At 42.1% G+C, this 21828-nt stretch overlaps 1 protein-coding gene across 6 annotated transcripts in view; it reads left to right on the top strand.

Moving 5' to 3' along the window:
• The window catches only part of LOC136156201 (protocadherin alpha-C2), a 126387-nt gene that overhangs the window by 70427 nt on the left and 34132 nt on the right, over nt 1-21828 (top strand). For 2 of the 6 annotated variants that reach the window (XM_065918719.1, XM_065918721.1), the window contains exon 1: nt 7524-10203. The exons of the other annotated variants lie outside the window; for them this stretch is intronic. In XM_065918719.1, coding sequence (XP_065774791.1) covers nt 7651-10203 — 2553 coding nt within the window. In that variant the 5' untranslated portion in view covers nt 7524-7650. Of the gene's footprint in view, nt 1-7523; nt 10204-21828 lie in introns of those variants that run through there. 6 annotated transcript variants of the gene reach the window in all.

Genomic DNA, 21828 nt, shown 5'->3' on the forward strand with positions numbered 1-21828 from the left:
GATGAGATCCTGCAAACCATGTAGTATGGCCAAAAAAGAGGCTCATTTGTAAAACCCAATTACTTAGGCACAATATTGTAGGTGGGAAGATGGTACTGGAAGAAGAAATGAAACACAAATCTGTTTTGTATTGCAGTTTTGCTAAGGTCAGCCTGTGTGTGTGTGTGTATGTGTGTGTGTGTGTGTGTGTGTGTAGGCCTCCCAGGTGGCACTAGTGGTAAATAACCTGCCTGCCAATGCAGAAGACATAAGAGACACAGGTTTGATCCCTGGGTTGGGAAGATCCCCTGGAGGAGGGCATGACAACCCACTCCAGTATTCTTGCCTGGAGAATCCCATGGATAGAGGAACCTGGCAGGCTAGAGTCCATAGGGTTGCACAGAGTCGGACACGACTGAAGCAACTTAGCACGCACACACATGTGTATATATATATAAATATACGTATATATTCCAACTGAAGTATCTAAAAGATAAAAAATTATAGTTGTAATAGGAATTGGATAGGAGCTCATAGAAAATACTTGGAAATTTTTGCTGGAGGCAGTAACATAATTCTTAATTAAGAATGCACGTGTAGTGGCCAGAGGTGGTATTTCTAGTTCAAGAAAAAAAAGCATGGAAAAGAGCTTCCTGAAGATTCTGTTAAATTCCTTCACCTTTTGGGTATCTAGTTTTTTCATCAGTATCAACCTGACTGGGAAATGTGCTCTTGTGAGCATTAAATTAAATAATATGTATAGAAACAATATGTAAACGTAGTGCTAAGGCATCAACATGGCAAGGAGGAACCAAAAAGCCAATAATTACTTGACGCTCTGTATATATGAACAGATACTTTTGAGAATTCATCCTTTTTAGGTGGAGGTGTATGTTTGTTTTCTCCAAGCTTCAAACACAATGGGTATAGAAAGAAGACACTGTGACCTTCATTTAGACCAAGCTTAGGTCAATCCTGGAAGACAGTTCCAATTCCAGGTACCTCACCAATATCTACATTTTTTGAAATTATAAAAAAATGTGTACAAATCGATGACTGCTTTGGCTAAAACCCACTTGGAAACAAGGGTATTTTTTTAGTGCCAAATTACCATCTTATTTTATTCTATGGCTAAAATCCCAAGAATTGAAGAGGAGAAACAGGGCCAAACAAGTTTTTCTATTAAAGTAAAAGGCTTCGAGTGATGAATGGAAACTTGGAACAGGTTTTAATGGCAATACCGGAAGCCAGGAATTAACTTAAATACAAACTTACCAATTTCTGGCATGCATTGAGTCTCAAATAGAATATTGGTTCTAATTTTAGTGAATTAGAAACATGGCTTACTCCAGGAAGTTGGTATTCTCATTCCAGAAAGCTCAACTTGTTGCTGGATTGGACTGGACAACTGATGCTTCCTTGCTTTGAGTCATTGATAAAATGTTGAATAACTAACTGCTAAGACCAATGGTGAATCTCTGCAGTCACCTACAAGAATTCTCCTTTCAGGCTGAAACATTCCATTAATAAACACTTTTTGTCACTGTTATCCAAATAATTATGAAATCATCTAATTATACTGTCATAGCCTTCCTTCCTTCCTTTTGTCTGTAAGGATATACTGGGGGAGTTTATTTAATGTCTTCATGAATTCTAAATAGACCGTGCCTGTAGCATTTTCCTTGTCAATTATTCTAGCAACTTGATAATCTAAAATGCCCATGTGGAATTTTTTTTAAAGTTTATGTGGTTGGTTTGATGTTACTAGTTTTCAGTTAAGCCAGAGTGGTCCATAGTATGAATGCCTTTGTCTCTTAAGTGCTCAAAAGCATTTACTTAGGTAACGATAGTTTTGAAGGAATTTATATCAGACTCAATGATACTTTTTAAAAAATAGGAAATTTGGTACTCTAGTCACATCTGTAAGTTCCTCTAGCACTCTGGAAGATCATTTATTACTTGTCTTACTTATAGCACTTTTATGTTTCCTATCTCCTCACTGATCTTGAGGTTCAAGTTCCACTTAAACATTTTGCTCAATGAAAAATAAAGAATTTGGGTGAGATACTTTCTAAATTTCTCTCAGCCTTTAATATTCCGTGATTTTTGGTAGGCCATCTCAATTGAAAATAGTGATAGAGAAGTAAAGCTCTCTAATAATTGAATAGTTTTATTTTATCTGTTATATTACACTATCTGCCCCCAAGCCCTTAGTGTATTTCTCCCTTTCTATTATTTACCCAAAGATAGTTTGAGTTCCTTTGTTTATTCTAAGCAATTTTCAGATGCCTCAGTCTTGAATCAACATTATATTAATTTCTTAGAACTAAAGACTTAAAGGATCTTTCCCTAAAAGCTAATGCATTCCTTCTGGAGGAAAGGGACTGTGGAAAAAATTCAACCATCATGTTAAATGAAAAATCTTTTTTTATCTCTCCAACAACTGGATGCCGTACCTGTAAAGAATGCTATAATGATATTTGTAAACATTTTCCTTTCCAAGATGTATAAATCAGAAGTGCAGTTCCTTTATAACAAGATGGAACTTTTAAACTATTTTGGACTACACTAAACATTGGGATGTTCATTTATCTGTTTTTAAATTATATGTCATGTACTCAGTTGGTGGAACAACATAAATGTTCACCTTAAAACTGAAAATTATAACCTTCCCTATTTGACAGATATTCCCATAATGGTCAGCCCAAAGCCTGATCCAACTAATGAGGACACCCTGTGGTCAAAAGACTCTAGATTGTTTGGTTCCCCAAAGTAAAATGATTTGTAATGACACTAATAATAAAGAAAGGAAAATTTATGTGAATTAGGAGAGTTAACTGAGCACCAGTATTTTCTCAGAGGCTTAATTGGGTTGTGTTCTGATTGGTTTGCTTCTTAACTGGGTTGTGTTCTGACTGGGTTGTGTTCTGAGGTCCAATGACTTCATGATAGATGCATTTTACAGATACAATTAAGTGATACAGTTAAGGGAGACTATTTCAGAGGTTTTGGCTAACAGTGGGGTAAACAAAATCATGTTTTTTGTGTGTGTGTGTGGTGCTTCTCATATCATGTTACTTTCTTTGTTAGTTATGAGCAGGGAATATCTTTATTTTATAATTTATAATTATAAAGTAGAAAGAGTGATAATATAATAATTCTGAGCAGATCCTTTCTTAAAGACTCCAGCAACTTTAGAGTTAGTTCCAGGTTTGAAATATCTTGAATTTCAGATTTTAAAGGAAGTTAAATCATTGTGGAGTGTTGAACCCTCTCACCATGAGATCTGGGGAAAAAAGAGGGAAATAGTAGCTCTTCTTATATCCGCTAAAAAAGGATCTGAAGAAGCAGAAACACCCATCACTTATTTATTGAGAGGTTTCCTATACTGTGAAGAATATACAGACACATACATCATGGCTTCTGCTTGTAGGTTGGTTATAATTAAGATAAAGAAATAATATTGAAGCATTTGGATGAATTAAAACATGATACATTTAGAATTCTGAATGTCAGCATTTAGAGAGATGTATACTGTGAAAGAGATAAAAAGACCTTATGTTTAGAATAGACAATGTTTCATGGATTAGGTAGGTTTTAAGATGGATCTTGAAATATAGATAAGATTTGGAAAGGGGGAGAGAAAAGATGAAGCTATTTTTATTTGAGATAATTATACAGTGAAGTTGTAAATTTAGTTCTGTTCAAGAAACATTATTAAGTACCTCTGTGCCAATCACTACACTGGGCGCTAGAGATTACAGCATGTTTGGCAACAGTTCTGCACTGTGTTGCTGACGTATTTTCACATATCTTAAAAAAGGTGAATCTCTTGTGAGGGAACAAATCCCTTGAAGGAATTCTGATGATGCAAGTCCCTTTTCTTTGGTGATATAGAAAAGGAATGGTTTTTGTTTTCAAAATATAGGATAAGTTTAACTTTGGTACACATTCATCTTCCCCATCATTACTGACTTCCTGTCTGGCATAGTTACAGGTGCTAATCTTTGTTTGATACTTTAAAGGGCCATGCTATATACAGATTGTCAACTAAGGAGGTTATCTGATGATAAGAAGTTGTTGCATTTTGATAGTAATAATATTTGTCAATTACTATGTAGGTTGTTTTTCTCTTCCCAGTTTTATTGAGATATAACTGACATACAGCATTGTATAAGTTTAAGGTATACAGCATGATGATTTAAGTTATATATATCATGAAATAATTACTACAATGTTTAATGAACATCCATTTTCTCATATAGATAGAAAATGAAAGAAAAAGAAAATTTCTTTCCTCATGATGAGAACTCTTAAGATTTATTCTCTTAACAGCTTTCATATATAATATATAGCAGTATCAATTATATTATTTATCATCTTGTACATTATATCCCTAGTACTTATAACTGGCAGTTTGTATGAAGTCCATCTTCTAACTGGTTTCATCTAACTCCCCCTCTCCTACCTCGTCACCTCTGATAACCATAAATCTGATTTCTTCTTCTATGAGTTTGTGTGTTTGTGAAGTATAATTGACCTACAGCACTATCTTAATTTCTGGTGTACAACATAGTGATTCAATATTTCTGTGTGTTACAAAATGATCACCACAATAAGTCTAGTTAGCATTTGTCACTATATAGAGATATCACATTATTACTGACTATTTTCCCATCCTGTACGTTTCATACCTGTGACTTATTTTATAAGAGGAAGTTTGTACCTCTTTAATCTCCCTAAGATTGTTTTATATACATCATTTCATGTAATTGTAATGATTCTATGAGTTTACTTAAAATTGTCTTCCCCAATTATAATGAGTAAGCTAAAGTTTCAAGTTATATAACATGACCAAGGCCACATGGTTAGTCATTGGCAGGGGTGTGACTGACTTCAAAGTCTGTATTACTAATCACTGTGCTACTCTGCTTTTCTGTAGAGCTTCTGGAAGGTCTGAGGAAAGGAAGGAGTGCATAGTGGTGTGGCCGAGGCATTAGTACTAATATTCACGGACAGGGCACCTGCCAACAGTCTAAACAATCCCATTCCACCAACTAGTAAGGTTGGCATGAGACATGTACAATATATGAGGAACTAAATCACTGGAGTGCCAAATACAGAGTACACCATCTCTTTAGTACATCTTTGAAAAGGTGGCTGATTTGCACTGGTGCTGTTTGCCTTCTCAGCCATCGAGGGAGTAGGCACTATTTGAAGTTTATGATCCTGACACATCAAGATGGACAACCTGGCAAATGTCCTTGCTGGAAGATGGCAAGATTACTAAGAGAAGAGCCCTGATTTTTCTCCTGAGTTGACACTTGGGGGCTTCCATTAAAAACATTACCAAGCCTCTGTCATTTTCATCTCTTCCTTAAGAGCCTGCGATCTTGTCAGGGGCACAGGTCCATTCATGGTCAATGCCTAGTGACCAGGTTTCCGAGTTGTGGGCAGAGGTGGCAGTGACTATGAAAGCCTGGGAGGAGATGAGGGAAGAAAAGGTCATTCTTCCTGACAACTTATAACTTGATTCCACTTATAAGCCATTTATTTTCAGAAATAAGTAATGGGTGAAGACATAGGCCAGACCTACAATTCATGCACTTGAGAGTTTAAGGCTTTCTGAGATCAAATTACCACAGCAAACAGAGACAGAGTTACTATAGGGACATTTTGGAAGGAAGCTGACAGAGGGAGAAGCCAGAGGCCTAGGAAAGGAGATAGAAATAGAATGTGATGGAAATTGCTTCCCTCTCTGCACCCTTGAGGGAACGAAGAGGGCAAATAAGCAGCAGCACATAGAAGACACAGAAGGAAGAGATAGAAGGAAGCTGGGAGCTTCTCTGGAATAAAATGAGTTAGGTTGTGGAGTTGTCAAAGGGTGCACTTGGTGTGTGGGAAGAAGAGATGCCCTAGTCCAGACCTTTGAAACCTGGGTGCCTTGGCCCCTTCACCCCCTGAAGGAGCGAAGCATGTCAAATGTCAGGTCTTGTTCTAGTTTTGTTGCAGTTCATAGCTAGGAAATGACCCACAGCAGAAGATCAAGGGGTGAGAGGATGCTGAAAGAAGAGAAGGAGTGAGTCCTTTTTTTTTTTTTTTTTTTTAAGTGGGGCATTGAGTTTTAAACTCTTATAGAATAGATGAGAAGAACTGGGGAAAGTGGATGCTCAGAACAGAGAAGCAGAGGCAGTGACACAGCACAGAAAGGCTTCCTCTGACCCTTCTGCCTTCCTGTTCACTGAAGGCAACTGGTTATCCTTTTGTTGCCTCTGCAGCAATACAAGGGGTGTATTACACCTGCAGAGACCAGCAGGTGTAGAGGAGCCTCGTATTTATGGAATATGAGCTGCAGTCGTTGAAACTGCTGCCTGGTAGTGTAAGATAAATCCTAGCCTCCCACATTTTGCTTAATAACAGCAGACTTTTCACTGCAAAGCATTAATGGATTCCAACTTCTGGACAGGCTTGGGAAATCAAGAGTAACAATCTTGATGTAATGGTTTTGCAGGCTCTTGACATTGTCATCCATTAAAGAAAAAAATTAAATCACTTGAAAGAACAAAGAAAATGTTTTGGGTGATAAATGAAAAAGATTTGAAGTACAGTGAGGAAAAGCTTGAAGGAAGAATCTCTTTAAAATTTTACCAGATTCTCCCCACTATGATCAAAAGTGTTAAAGTAAGAGCTTAGCCTGCAGCTTCATGGAACCAATTTTTTAAAATAATTTCAAAACCTGAAATATTGGTTATTTGCCAAGGCACACACTGAAAGTAAAGGTCATTCGGCTAGGAGCAGAATCGAGTGTTGGATCCCAGGATGCTAGTTTTAGGTCTGCTCCGCGAAAGAGGACAGCACTTGCCACCCCTTCCCTCTGCTCTAGAAGTTGAACACTTTCTGCAGTATTTAGTATTCAGGGAAAATGCTGGGGTCAGAGAAATAATCCCCGTCATCCTCCAGAGTGTGTCTCTAGCGTTTGTTTCTTTGAACGTGAAGCCGCCGCCCAGATACCCGTACTTAGCTGAGGCCCTCGGTGTATTTTCTTGAATTGCGCTTGGAAATCTTTTCTTGGGAGCTGATAGCTCGAATCCTAGAGACTTAGCAGCTTTTCCTAGAATCTGCTTACAAGACCTGTGCAGCAGCCGAGGGACCGTGGAGACGGGCTGAACAGAACAGTGGGGGCAGGGAGAAAGGGAGTGGCCGTGTTCCCGCGGTCCGCCGGGATCGCGGCGGGCCCGGGGTAGAGGAGCTGGGGCTGGAGTGGTTGGAGCGACTGGGCAGACCGGGTCGGTCATCGTCCGCCACCTCGGTGCGGAATCGGAGCCGGACTTGCTGAGCACTCCTCCCCCTCCCCTTCTGCTTCCTCTTCCCTCCCACTGGACCAGCGGCGGCGGCGGCGGCAAGGAAGCGAAGCCGGGCAGAGCGACTCGGCGGCGAGCGGATGAGCTGGGATATGGGGAGCCGGGGCTGGCGGCGGGGCCAGGAGCCCTCCGAAAGGCCCACGAGAGGAGCGGCCCCCGGCATTTGCTAGCGTTTGCTGGCACGTGAGGTGTGGGGGAGCGGGCGCTGGGCGGCACGAGCGGAGGCGGAGGCGCGGCCGGGGCGTGGAGCAAGGCTGGGGAAGCTGCTGCCTCCGGCCCTGCCCGGCTGCCTCCGCCGTGGCCAGTGGCGATGGAGCTGGCGGGCACCAGACCCGGGGCGACAGTGCATCTGCGACTCCAGCCGCCCATGTCCTGGCTGCCGCTGTTGCAGCTTCTCCTGCTGCTGCCGAGCCCAGCGGCCTCCCAGCTGCGATACTCGGTGCCGGAGGAGCAGGCACCCGGCGCGCCTGTGGGCAACGTGGCTCGTGCGCTGGGGTTGGAGCTGCGGCGCTTGGGGCCGGGCTGCCTGCGCATCCACCACCTGGGTGCGCCCAGCCCGCGCTACCTGGAGCTGGACCTGACCAATGGAGCGCTCTTCGTCAACGAGCGCATTGACCGGGAGGCGCTGTGCGAGCAGCGGCCTCGCTGCCTGCTCAGCCTGGAAGTGCTGGCACACAGCCCGGTGGCGGTGAGCGCCGTAGAGGTGGAGGTACTGGACATCAACGACAACTCGCCCCGCTTCCCGCGGCCCGACTACCAGCTGCAGGTAAGCGAATCGGTGGCCCCTGGAGCGCGCTTTCACATAGAGAGCGCGCAGGACCCCGACGTGGGCACCAACTCGGTGCAGACCTACGAGCTCAGCCCCAATGAGCACTTCGAGCTGGACCTGAAGCCCCTGCAAGAGAACAGTAAGGTCCTGGAGCTGCTGCTGCGGAAGGGCCTAGACCGCGAGCAGGCAGTCTTGCACCACCTGGTTCTCACAGCTGTGGACGGGGGCAGCCCAGCCCGCTCCGGCACGGCGCAGATCTCGGTGCGAGTCCTGGACACTAACGACAATTCTCCCGCCTTCGACCAGTCCACTTACCGCGTCCACCTTCGAGAGGATTCGCCCCCAGGCACGCTGGTGGTGAAGCTGAATGCCTCCGACCCGGATGAGGGCTCCAATGGCGAGCTCACGTACTCCTTGAGCAGCTACACGTCGGACCGGGAGAGACAGCTCTTCAGCATCGACGCCAGCACGGGGGAAGTGCGGGTCAGCGGAGCGCTGGATTACGAGGAGGCCTCCTCCTACCAGATCTATGTGCAGGCAACTGACCGGGGTCCGGTGCCCATGGTGGGTCACTGCAAGGTGCTGGTGGATATCGTGGACGTGAATGATAATGCACCAGAGGTGGTGCTCACGGACCTGTACAGCCCAGTGCCAGAGGACGCTGCCCCCAACACTGTTGTGGCCCTTCTCAGTGTCAATGACCAAGACTCGGGTCCCAACCGGAAGGTGAGCCTGGGCCTGGAGGCCGCACTGCCTTTCCGACTGAATGGTTTTGGAAACTCCTACACACTGGTGGTGAGTGGACCCCTGGACCGGGAGCGGGTGGCTGCCTACAACATCACGGTGACTGCCACTGATGGGGGGGTGCCACAGCTCACGTCCCAGCGGACACTGCAGGTGGAGATCTCTGACATCAATGACAACCCCCCCAGCTTCCCAAAGGACTCCTACTCCATCTACATCGAGGAGAACAATTTGCCAGGGGTGTTGCTCTGCACTGTGCAAGCCACGGACCCAGATGAAAAGGAGAATGCGGAGGTGGCCTACTCCCTCCTGGAGAGGGAGGTTCAAGGGCTGCCAGTCACCTCCTATGTCTCCATTAACAGTGCCAGTGGTAGCCTTTATGCTGTCAACTCCTTTGATTATGAGAAGTTTCGGGAGTTTTTTGTGATTGTGGAGGCCCGAGACAATGGGAGCCCACCACTGAGCAGCACTGTGACCGTCAATGTGTATGTAGTGGACGTGAACGACCACGCCCCTCACATCCTGTACCCTACCTCAACCAATTCATCAGTAGCCATTGAAATGGTGCCTCGAACTGCCCCTGCTGGCTACCTGGTCACTAAAGTCATAGCCATGGACTCAGATTCTGGGCAGAATGCTTGGCTCTTTTACCATCTGTCCCAGATTTCTGACCTGGACCTCTTTAAAGTAGAGCTCCACACAGGAGAAATTAGGACTACCAGGAAGATGGGAGATGAGACTGGAACCACTTTCAACCTGACCGTGGTGGTCCGAGATAATGGAGAGCCATCGCTGTCAGCCTCTGTGGCCATTACAGTAGCCGTGGTGGATAGGGTTTCCAGAATCCTCCCTGACACTCAGAGACATGTGAGAAGTCCTCGGACATACTCTGAAATTACACTTTATCTCATAATAGCACTAAGCACAGTGTCTTTTATATTTCTGTTGACAATCATTGTTTTGAGCATCATCAAGTGCTACCGCTACACAGCTTACGGCACCACGTGCTGTGGAGGCTTCTGTGGAGTGAGGGAGCGGTGCCCTCCAGAACTCTACAAGCAGGCCAATAACAACATTGATGCCAGGATACCTCCCGGCCTCAAAGTGCAGCCTCACTTCATCGAAGTGCGAGGGAACGGCTCCCTCACCAAGACCTACTGCTACAAGGCCTGTCTGACAGCAGGCTCAGGGAGCGACACCTTCATGTTTTACAATACAGGGGCACAGACAGGACCGGGACCTGGGGGAGCCCAAGCAGCGGCAGGTGACAGCAGGCACCTCACAGGCCAAAGTGGGCAGAGTGCTGGGAACCTGATTATTCTCAAAAATGAAGCTGTTCCTCAAAATGAGGTGAGATGGTAGTCAAGGGGTCTTCCACAAAGTCTTGCATTTTTCACCCCCTCCACCACTGTCATGTGGTTGGCTTTATTGAGTTATTAACAATGACAAGGGTTATCCGGTAAACTGAATATGTGTAGTACCTGTGACTGGGTTATAATCTAATGTGTTTTCCTCTCTAGAAAAATAGCACTAGAGAATTCTTTTGGTTTCCCTTTTCTTTTCAGATATGTAAAGACTTGACTAAAAAATTGTTTGAGAAATGAGGGTTTGTCTTAAGTGTGTGGTGTTCAAGCCCAGCTTTGTAGAGAAATAGGATAGGCCTGAGAATAAGATGGTGCTATAGGGGGTGATGTTATGAGACTCAAGGAGGAAGGGCTTGTTCCATGTCATCTACAGGGCAAGTTCTCTTTTGAAACCCTTGAGGAGTGTTGTTTTTTCAAAGTTCTTAGACTTCAGGGTTATGGTGGTCACCTCTGTATGCTTTCCATACTGTTTATACCTTGGACTATCTACAGTGTAAAGTATCTAGTTAATATTTCTGGATATTAGTTCATATTAGTTAATCCAGTTAATATTTCTAATATTAGTTTTGCATTGTACTAATGTGATATGATCTGCTAGAAACTCTTATCAGAGTTGATAAGACCATAGAATGTGGACCCTCTCCCCTGAAGACAGTTTGTTTTGGCTGTTTGCTGTGGTAACTCTTCTGTAGGGGCTGTCAGAGGAGATGAATGATAGTAAGGCCGGGAACCAATTTGTCTGATTGGACCATGAAGATGTTAGAATGAGTGGACTAGGGATGTGAGGGTATGGTGAAGCCTGAGACAAGCTGGGGTTGGGGAGAAAGAAAGGGGGGAAGAATTCTGCCCTTAGTCACCTTTCTTGGCATTGTGTGAACTCATTGTAAGAGGATTTCCCTGCATTTAGAGTAAGTGTGGTCTGATTCCCTCTTAACAGTTTCTAATGTTTTGATGAGATGTGAAGCAGCCTCTTCAAGGCCCTCCTGTCTTTAACTTAAATGATAATACTTTAAATAATACTTCAGTATGTTCCAAAGCACATGTTCATTTTCTGAATCTAGCTACAAAAGCCTCGGAAAGTGGGACTTATCGTACACAAAGGACAGGTGTTAGTAGACACACTGGTTTTAGGTTTTAAGTAGGCGTAAGGCTTGTTTGCTCATTACATGCAGGATGTGTATGTTGGATAGCACATGTGTTTTGTGTCGTGTGTTTGTCTCCACATGCATTTTCTGTGACACTTTAAATGGAATTTCAGAAGTTAAAATTTTATCTCATAAATAGTGATAAATTGTTTCTTCCCAAACAACTACTTTGTAGCTAGGACTTTCAGAGGTACTGCAAAATGAATTAATAGTATTTGTCCCTCCTATATTTTTGTGATGTGTTTTCATTGACATATTGCTGTCTTTTTATTATTGTCCATAGTTTCACATTCTAAATTCATGCTCATCTTCAGGAAATTAATGCATAAGCATAGAGTAGAACAGAGATGGATTGAGAGAATTTCCATGTACATTGAAGGTAGATTTATCTGAAGAGCCTGGTGTTAGTCAATACTGAGCAGTCACCAGAGGCAGATTGCAGATTAAGAACAGGGGGTGGGGAATCAAGGAGTTTCCAGAATTCTTTTGGAATTCATAGCTTTTGGCAGCATGTAGGGGAGCTTGGTGGGCTGCTGTCTATGGGGTTGCACAGAGTCGGACACAACTGAAGTGAATTAGCAGCAGCAGCAGAAGGGCTTAATTTTAAATAAGGATGCTATAGACATTTGCTGAACAAATTCCTGAGAAGTCCTCATGAGCCTCTCTACAGAGAGCAGGGCAGGCGAGCTTTGCTACCAGCTGTGAGCCAGAAGCAAGGAGAGTGAACTCTTACCCTCCCTCTCCTGACTCAAAGCTTGGGACAATTTGATATGTGAACTATTTCTGTCTCACACTGACCTGTGTGTTAATATGTGCTTTGGTTCACAAACCTTTAATCTAGGGAGAAAATTGTGTCAGAAAAGTGCTTACTTCTGTGGGATTTTGCCAGGAGAGTGCTTGATTTTAATAATGGCAAATTTTTGCCAGACGCTTTTGGAAATTCAGTGCCTATCTGCAGCTCCTGGAATACTTGGGGTTACACAGAGAGAGTGAGTCATGTTGTCATAGCATGGCAAAATGGGGACAGAAATCACTCAACTCTGAAAGTCATCACCGCTAGATCAACCTGTTAAATTCTCACATTAGGCTTTCTGTCTTCTCTACCCAGTCCTTTCAGATGACAGGAGAGTCCTGGGGTGCAATTAATTCCATGTGCCTAAAATTAGTTGGAGACTGGAAAAGATGAATAAGGCATTTGTGCTCACTGACCACCCAGCTATATATAAAAATATTCTGCACTGCAATATATGTATGGTTTCATTACCTGTAAGTCATACATTAAACAAATACTTATCAACATCTAGCATGTGAGGAAACAAGATCAGAGAGGTTAAGTAACGTACACAGTCACTCTACTAGTGGTATTTTAAGTCATATCTGTCTAACTCCAAAGACTGTTCCTTTTGAAATGTTATAGATAGAAATCTCATTGCTTATATTCCTGTTGATATGGGATACTCAGGCATTTAGGCTACTGCTGATTCACCTAGTAGTGTCAATAAACTGCTCTGGAAAAAGAGGAATTCTTTGCATAAAAGTAGGTCACCAATGGGAGGATCAGTGAGTAAAAAATGTTACTACCAAACTAGCATATTTTTATTTGTTTTACCATTGACAAAACCTGTTCAACAGATCTTTTATCTTCATTCTTTCTCTGGTTTCTCTTGTTGCTTATTAAATATCAGTATTTAACACCAGACTAATCTTTCAGTAGATTTTATCCCCCAATGAGTTTATTTCATGAGCCACTTGTGCAATGAGGTTTTTGGAGTAACTGTTTTACAATGGGGCAGAATTTTTCTTTGGAGAGATCTGAAAACCTCATATTGAATGTGGTTGGCACCCTCTTTACAATCACCAAGAAAAAAACACAAAGTTTATGGTGGATTCTGTGCACCTGTGGTCCTGTGAATGCAGATGAGTCACATTGAGTGCTCTGGGCAGAATTGTCCAACTGGGCCTCACTGGGACTAGTTGGCCCAAGATGTAGAAATCACAAGAGAGTAGCAGAAACGAGGTATATTTACATTCACTTTCACTTATTTTAAAGCCATTTGGAGTCACCAAATCTTCAGTTATTTTTGCTGCTATGTGTACATATTCAGTCTAATTCTAGATGTAGTAACCTGGAAAGTAACCCGCCTTTCAGTGGCACCTAATTTATTACCCATAGGACTGACTCTTCTAGCTGGTGACTGACTGTGCCCTGGATCAGAATGTACACTTCGTGTAAAGTGCCATTGTAGTGAATTCATTAAAAACTGCACAGTGGTCAAAATAGGCAAAAAAATTGTGTCTGAGCTTCCATTTCAATGTCTCATCCTCATATGGTCACTTTTGAATGGGTGGGGCTGTTTTGTTTTGCCATTTCTGTTTTGCTTATAGGGCTGTTCTGAGAAAAGGTTTCTTTGGTCTAAGAATACAATAATTTATTCACATTACCCCCTTCCTCCCCTTTTCTACAAATCAGCTAAGCCAGATGGAATTATGGCTGAGCTCCTCTCTGTCTCTTTATCTTGCACATATTCTGATGGTTGAAGAAATCTGTTTACTGTAGCTTGAATGTCATTGGCCTACCCTTTGTACTGACCCAGGAGTGAGCCTGCACACGGGCATCTGGTCTAACTCAGAACACTCGGCAGGGACACAGGCTGGCATGTTATAAATTGTCTATTGGCATGCTGTCTGTTTGACAGAATAGCAGAGTCGGTTCTGGCTACTTGCCTTGGTTGGCCACCAAGTTTTGCTCTCAGTGAGAGGTCAGGTTGGTGTCAGTTTGCAAATGTTTGAGGAAAAATTACCACCAGCAAGCCAGAGGTTTAGCTGAACTGTGGGGATTTACAGATGTCTTCTAATGTGACTTTTGTAAATTTCACCTGGCTCCATGTTCTTGTGTATATTATAGTATGAGTATAAATTTGGCTTATTCATATGATAATATTTCGAGTATTTTAATCTAAAAGCATGATTTCAAAAATCAAAGGTCAAGAGAATCCCTCTGAAGTGTTTTAAATATGCTAGCCTAAAAATTATGCAACTTTTTGGCTTTCAAGGATTTGAACTTGACAAATGCGAAGAAATCTCCAAAATTCAAAAATTGAAGAAGAATGTTAGGTCCTTGGCACATAAGCAACATTGGTTCCTTTCTGGCCTTGCAGGGTCAAAACTCTGGGCTCCAGGGAAGTAAAACTGTGAGTGAGAAAGTAACTGCTGTGCTAGCAGGCTGTGCATCCAGAGTTAAGCAGACGTAGCATTTTCTGTTGTACTGGAACCATTATGTATGTTTTAAAGTTATGTGTACTTTATTTTGCTGCTCTGTGGATTAAGGTTATAAATGACTGTTTTTAGAAGTAAATATTCACCTAGAGGGGCTTCCCAGGAGGCACTAGTGGAGGGTTCAATCCCTGGGTCAGGAAGATCCCCTGGAGGAGGGAATGGCAACCCACTCCAGGATTCTTGCCTGGAGAATCCCCACAGAAGCCTGGCGGGCTACAGTCCATGGGGTCGCAAAGAATCAGACATGACTGAGCCACTGAGTGTGATTACAATTCACCTAGAAATCTCATACTTATCATCTTTTCATTTTGATTTACAAGAAGACTAATATGTAACATAACAGTGATTATTTTAAATGTTAGATTCCTTTTTGCCTCAATTGATGACCAACAGTTTTATATATTCATTTCCTATTGCTTTGTAACAAGTCACCACAGATTAATGGTTAAAACTAATACTCAATTATTACCTGCCCATTGTGGCTGGCTTCTCTGCTCAGGTTTTCACAAGGCTGAAAGCAACATGTCTGCCAGGCTGAATTCTCTCTTGGAGACTCCGAGAAAGATTCTGCTTCCAAGTTCATTCAAGATGTTGGGCAGAATGCAGTTCCTTGAGGACTGAGCTCCCTGTTTTCTTACTTGCTGTTGGCTGGAGTTCCTACAGGTTTCTTTAGGTCCCTGCCCCACGGCCCCCTCCATCTTCAGAGCTGGAGAATATTTTGACAGTGGAAAATATTTTCTCTTGTGAACTCTCTCTCATGCTTCAGATCTCTCTGATTTCTGTCTCTGATCTCTACACCCAGATTTAAAAGACTGGAATGATTAGATCATCCCCACCTATATTTCCCTTTTTCAAGGCCAACTGTGCCATATAGTATGACTTGATCATGGAGTAAGGCCCATCATATTCAGTCTTGGAGATTATACAGGGCATTCACATGGGGTGTAGGGATCCTGGAGTTCATTTTTGGGTCTTGCGTACCATAATTTATATTAGTGTTCATAAAATATCACTGAAAAATTTGCAGTGGATACATCTTTAATAGATTCCTACTAGGAAGGAAAAGAAGATGCTACATGTAGTCTTGTTTTCTCAGACGACCATTTCTTCGTGGACTTCCATGATAAGAAAATAGCATTTACTTCACTGAGTAGTCCTATGATTTTATGAATGGCATAGAGGATCTGCCCTGGAAAAGGTGATTCACCCTTTTGTAGCTGAAATATTCCATAGTATAAATAATACCACTACAGGATAAATCAAATCTCAGCTATGATTTTGATAGAAATGTAAATGGATTGTTGTTCTTGAATACTACATCACCTGCATGAACTACTTAATTCAGCTTTTCCACTTCTGGAATTTTGTGACTTATTCTACTGAAGGACTGCTCTTTGAAACAACATACTGGGGCTTTTTACCTATAGAAATTAAGCAAAGCCCAGGGATGTACCATCCAAGTATTAGAGAACTAAACATATGTCTCATTGTATCAGGTATATCAGTAGTCAGCCTCTCAGCTTTAATTTTTCCAAGTTTAACCAAGTTCAGATGAAACCCATGTACATTTTTTTACTTTTAATTTGATATCATTTTAAAATCAATCAATATTGGGGGAAGTCAGTCATAAAAAAGAGAAAAAAGTGTATCTGTCGTTCCATGCAAAGTTATTTAAAACACAGACTTTCACATTCAGTTCAGTCGCTCAGTCATGTCCAACTCTTTGTGATGCCACAGACTGCAGCACACCAGGCTTCCCTGTCCGTCACCAACTCCTGGAGCTTGCTCAGACTCATGTCCATCAAGTCGGTGATGTCATTCAACCATCTCATCCTCTGTTGTCTCCTTTTCCTCCCGCCTTCAATCTTTCCCAGCATCAGGGTCTTTTCAAAAAAGTCAGTTCTTCGCATCAGGTGGCCAAAGTATTGGAGTTTCAGCTTCAACATCAGTCCTTCCAATGAGTATTCAGAATTGATTTCCTTTAGTATGGACTGGTTGGATCTCCTTGCAGTCCAAGGGACTCTCAAGAGTCTTCTCCAACACCACAGTTCAAAAGCATCAATTCTTCAGTGCTCGGTTTTTTTCATAGTCCAAATCTCACATCCATACCTGACTACTGGAAAAACCATAGCTTTGGCTAGACGGACCTAGTCAGTCTAGACATTACCTGGCAAAGTAATGCCTCTGCTTTTTAATATGCTGTCTAGGTTGGTCATAACTTTTCTTCCAAGGAGCAAGCGTCTTTTAATTTCATGGCTGCAGTCACCATCTGCAGTGATTTTGGAGTCCCCCAAAATAAAGTCTCACTGTTTCCATTGTTTCCCCGTCTATTTGCCATGAAGTGATGGGACCAGATGCCATGATCTTAGTTTCCTGAATGTTGAGTTTTAAACCAACTTGTTCACTCTCCTCTTTCACTTTCATCAAGAGGCTCTTTAGTCGTTCTTCACTTTCTGCCATAAGGATGGTGTCATCTGCATATCTGAGGTTGTTGATATTTCTCCCAGCAATCTTGATTCCAGCTTGTGCTTCATCCAACCCAGCATTTCACATGATGTACTCTGCATATAAATTAAATAAGCATGGTGACAATATACAACCTTGACATACTCCTTTTCCTATTTGGAACTAGTCTGTTGGTCCATGTCCACTTCTAACTGTTGCTTCTTGACATGCATACAGCTTTCTGAGGAAGCAGGTCAGGTGGTCTTGTATTCCCATCTCTTGAAGAATTGTCCACAGTTTATTGTGATCCACACAGTCAAAGATTTTGGCAAGTCAATAAAGCAGTAGTAGATGTTTTTCTGGAACTCTCTTGCTTTTTCAATGATCCAATGGATGTTGGCAATTTGATCTCTGGTTCCTCTGCCTTTGCTAAATTCAACTTGAACATCTGGAAGTTCATGGTTCACGTACTGTTGAAGCCTGGCTTGGAGAATTTTGAGCATTACTTTGCTAGTGTGTGAGATGAGTGCAATTGTATGGTAGTTTGAGCATTCTTTGGCATTGTCTTTCTTTGGGATTGGAATGAAAACTGACCTTTTCCAGTCCTGTGGCCACTGCTGAGTTCTCCAAATTTGCTGACATATTGGGTGCATCAATTTCATAGCATCGTCTTTTAGGATTTGAAAGAGCTCAACTGGAATTCCATCACCTCCACTAGCTTTGTTTGTAACAATGCTTCCTAAGGCCCACTTGATTTCACTTTCCCGGATGTCTGGCTCTAGGTGAGTGATCACACCATCGTGATCATCTGGGTTGTGAAGATCTTTTTTGTATAGTTCTTCTGTATATTCTTGCCACTTCTTCTTAATATCTTAATATCTTCTGCTTCTGTTAGATCCATACCATTTCTGTCCTTTATTGTGCCCATCTTTGCATGAAATATTCCCTTGGTATCTCTAATTTTCTTGAAGAGTTCTCTAGTCTTTCCCATTCTGTTGTTTTCCTCTATTTCTTTGCATTGATCACTGAGGAAGGCTTTCTTTTTTTTTTTTTTTTTAAATATTATTTTATTAGTTGGAGGCCAGTCACTTCACAACATTTCAGTGGGCTTTGTCATACATTGACATGAATCAGCCATATAGTTACACGTATTCCCCATCCCGATCCCCCCTCCCACCTCCCTCTCCACCCGACTCCTCAGGGTCCTCCCAGTGCACCAGGCCCGAGCACTTGACTCATGCATCCCACCTGGGCTGGTGGTCTGTTTCACCATAGATAATATACATGCTGTTCTTTCAAAACATCCCACCCTCACGTTCTCCCCCAGAGTTCAAAAGTCTGTTCTGTACTTCTGTGTCTCTTTTTCTGTTTTGCATATAGGGTTATCGCTACCATCTATCTAAATTCTGTATATATGTGTTAGTATACTGTAATGTTCTTTATCTTTCTGGCTTACTTCACTCTGTATAATGGGCTCCAGTTTCATCCATCTCATTAAAACTGATTCAAATGAATTCTTTTTAATGGCTGAGTAATATTCCATGGTGTATATGTACCACAGCTTCCTTATCCATTCATCTGCTGATGGACATCTGGGTTGCTTCCATGTCCTGGCTATTATAAACAGTGCTGCGATGAACAATGGGGTGCACGTGTCTCTTTCAGATCTGGATTCCTCAGTGTGTATGCCCAGAAGTGGTATTGCTGGGTCATATGGCAGTTCTATTTCCAGTTTTTTAAGAAATCTCCACACTGTTTTCCATAGTGGCTGTACTAGTTTGCATTCCCACCAACAGTGTAAGAGGGTTCCCTTTTCTCCACACCCTCTCCAGCATTTATTGCTTGTAGACTTTTGGATAGCAGCCATCCTGACTGGCGTGTAATGGTACCTCATTGTGGTTTTGATTTGCATTTCTCTGATGATGAGTGATGTTGAGCATCTTTTCATGTGTTTGTTAGCCATCTGTATGTCTTCTTTGGAGAAATGTCTGTGTAGTTCTTTGGCCCATTTTTTGATTGGGTCGTTTATTTTTCTGGAATTGAGCTTCAGGAGTTGCTTGTATATTTTTGAGATTAATCCTTTGTCTGTTTTGAGGAAGGCTTTCTTATCTCTCCTTGCTATTCTTTGGAACTCTACATTCAAATGAGAATATCTTTCCTTTTCTCCTTTGCTTTTGCTTCTCTTCTTTTCACAGCTACTTGTAAGGCCTCCTCAGACAACCATTTTGCCTTTTTGCATTTCTTTTTCTTGGGGATGGTCTTGATCACTGTCTCCTGTACAGTGTCACAAACTTCTGTCCATAGTTCTTCAGGCACTCTCTGTCTATCAGATCTAATCCCTTGAAATCTATTTGTCGCTTCCACTGTATAATATATAATGACTTTCACATTAAGTGAAGTGAAGTCGCTCAGTCGTGTCTGACTCTTCGCGACCCCATGGATGTAGTCTACCAGGCTCCTCCATCCATGGGATTCTCCAGGCAAGAATACTGGAGTGGGTTGCCATTTCCTTCTCCAGGGGATCTTCCCGACCCAGGGATCGAACCCAGGTCTCCCGCATTGCGGGTAGACGCTTTACCATCTGAGCCACCAGGGAAGTTCCCTTTTCACATAGGGCTACCTAAACATGACTATCAGCCAGACCTACTTATGAGACAGGCAATTAATTTCTCTAAAATTCCAGATTTCTAATTTTTGTAATTTAAGTATGATAATGTTGCCATTGCTTGGTAGTTAATTTATTTGAAAGGATTTTAAAAGCCTGTCCAATACCTGAACCTTGCTAGCTTCTGAGTATATAACTATTATTATGAATATTTGAGACTATCTATATGTTTTATAAACAAATATATAGTCCCTTTCATAGAGATTATGGTCTAACAAAGGTGTTAGGATAAATACAGTAATATGTATAAAGTGCTTATCCCATTGCCTAGTATTGTGTGGATACCTAAAACATATTAAGTACTTTCTTCCTTACCTTTTCCCTGCCTGATCTCATTGCTGTAAGATGTATCATAACTATGATTCTGGCAAATAAATCTCAGAAGCATCGTGTTGCTGAAGAATTAGTATAGAAAATAGCAGCATGACAAATTACACGTTGCTGAGGAAGTGAGATTATGTAATGGACTGAGTTTCCTGGTCAATCTTGCTAGAACTGTGCCTTTCAGCAAAATGAAGTTGGTGATTTTGTTCCCAAGATCAGCAGTTTTCATCATGGATGTTACCCGGTCATAGAAAAATTGGCAGCATTTGCTCAACAGATGTCAGAGTCTTTCTTGAAGGAACGGTCTCATAGCTGACAAGCTGACACCAGAGCTACTGATTGTCAGGGCAAAGCCGGTGATGACATGATTAATAAAAAGTATTTTGATCACTTTTTGGGTTTACCGAATGGTTGCAATTATTTTCTCTGTTGCTCCCTCTACTACCACTGATAGAAAATGGGACCCCTTCATTTCATCTGTAGATAGTTTTATGCTACTTTATGAGGAATATCAATAGCAGTTTGTGAACTCAAGAACCAAGGGTGAAGCAGCTTGTATGTTCGTATCTTGCCAACAGAATGGAAGGGACTAGAGAGGGCAGTTAGTGTATGGGGACATTTGAGGCAAAAGTATCCTAGAGTTGTCGCTTTTTCTGGGCCTTGACTTGGCTAAATCTCAGATTATCGTCTAACCATCCCAAAGTCTGCCTGGAAGTTGAGATTCTGATCACTTCTTTGCTGGATGTTGTGAAGAAATATGTTTATGAAATACTGTGTATCCCTTGAATGAACTATAAGAATGACAGGATCAAGACTTACTGACATTTTGAAATAGTCTATTGGCATTACTGTAGCCTTGTGTCTACCAAATATGATAATTATAATCCAGAGGAAAATACAAAATACAACCTCTATCTCTTCATCTTTCCACTCAAATAGACGTCAGTATTCAGTGACAGGACCTCTTTATTATATTTTTTTCCAGATACTTTAAAAAAAATTTACTTTTAATTGAAGGATAATTGCTTTACAATGCTGTGTTGGTTTCTACTGTAAAACAACGTGAATTAGCCATAGTTATATGTATATATGTATATGTACATCGCCTCCCTCTCTAGCCTCCCTCCCCTCTCGCATCCCACCCCTCTAGGCCATCACAGAGCACCAGGCTGGCTTCCTGCGCTGTGGAGCAGCTTCCCACTAGCTGTCTGTTTTACACATGCTCGTGTATACATGTCAGTGCTACTTTCTCAGTTTGTCCCACCGTCTTCTTCCCCTGCCGTGTCCATAAGTCCTTTCTCTACATCTGCATCTCTATTCCTGCCCTGCAGGTTCATCAGTACCATTTTTATAGATTGACAGAAGTACTTTAATCTCTGTTCATGAAAACACATCGAGAGGAACATCTGTCACAGGTTTTACTTAATAAAATTTTTGCTAATTGTTACCAGAATAGTGGTGGTGATTGATTTTGTCCCCGGTGACTCCTGAGTAGCTCCTACTCAGCACATAACTCCCAGAACAGTCTTCTGATACCCACATTTTCCTCTGTGTCCCCTTCACTCTGAATTGACAGTTTGTAGACACAGGGCAATCCATCTTTCCAACACATAGGTGGTGCAGAGTGAGTCAGGTTCTTCTTAGGTCTCAGCTGCTCCGGTTAAGCAGAGCTTAGCGAACAGTAATTGAATAAGAAGGCAAAGCACTCAGAGGAGCAGGAAACAAGTACAATTTTATCAAAAGGATTATGCAGCAC

Source organism: Muntiacus reevesi, chromosome 1, assembly GCF_963930625.1.
Source record: "Muntiacus reevesi chromosome 1, mMunRee1.1, whole genome shotgun sequence".
Lineage (NCBI taxonomy): Eukaryota > Metazoa > Chordata > Mammalia > Artiodactyla > Cervidae > Muntiacus > Muntiacus reevesi.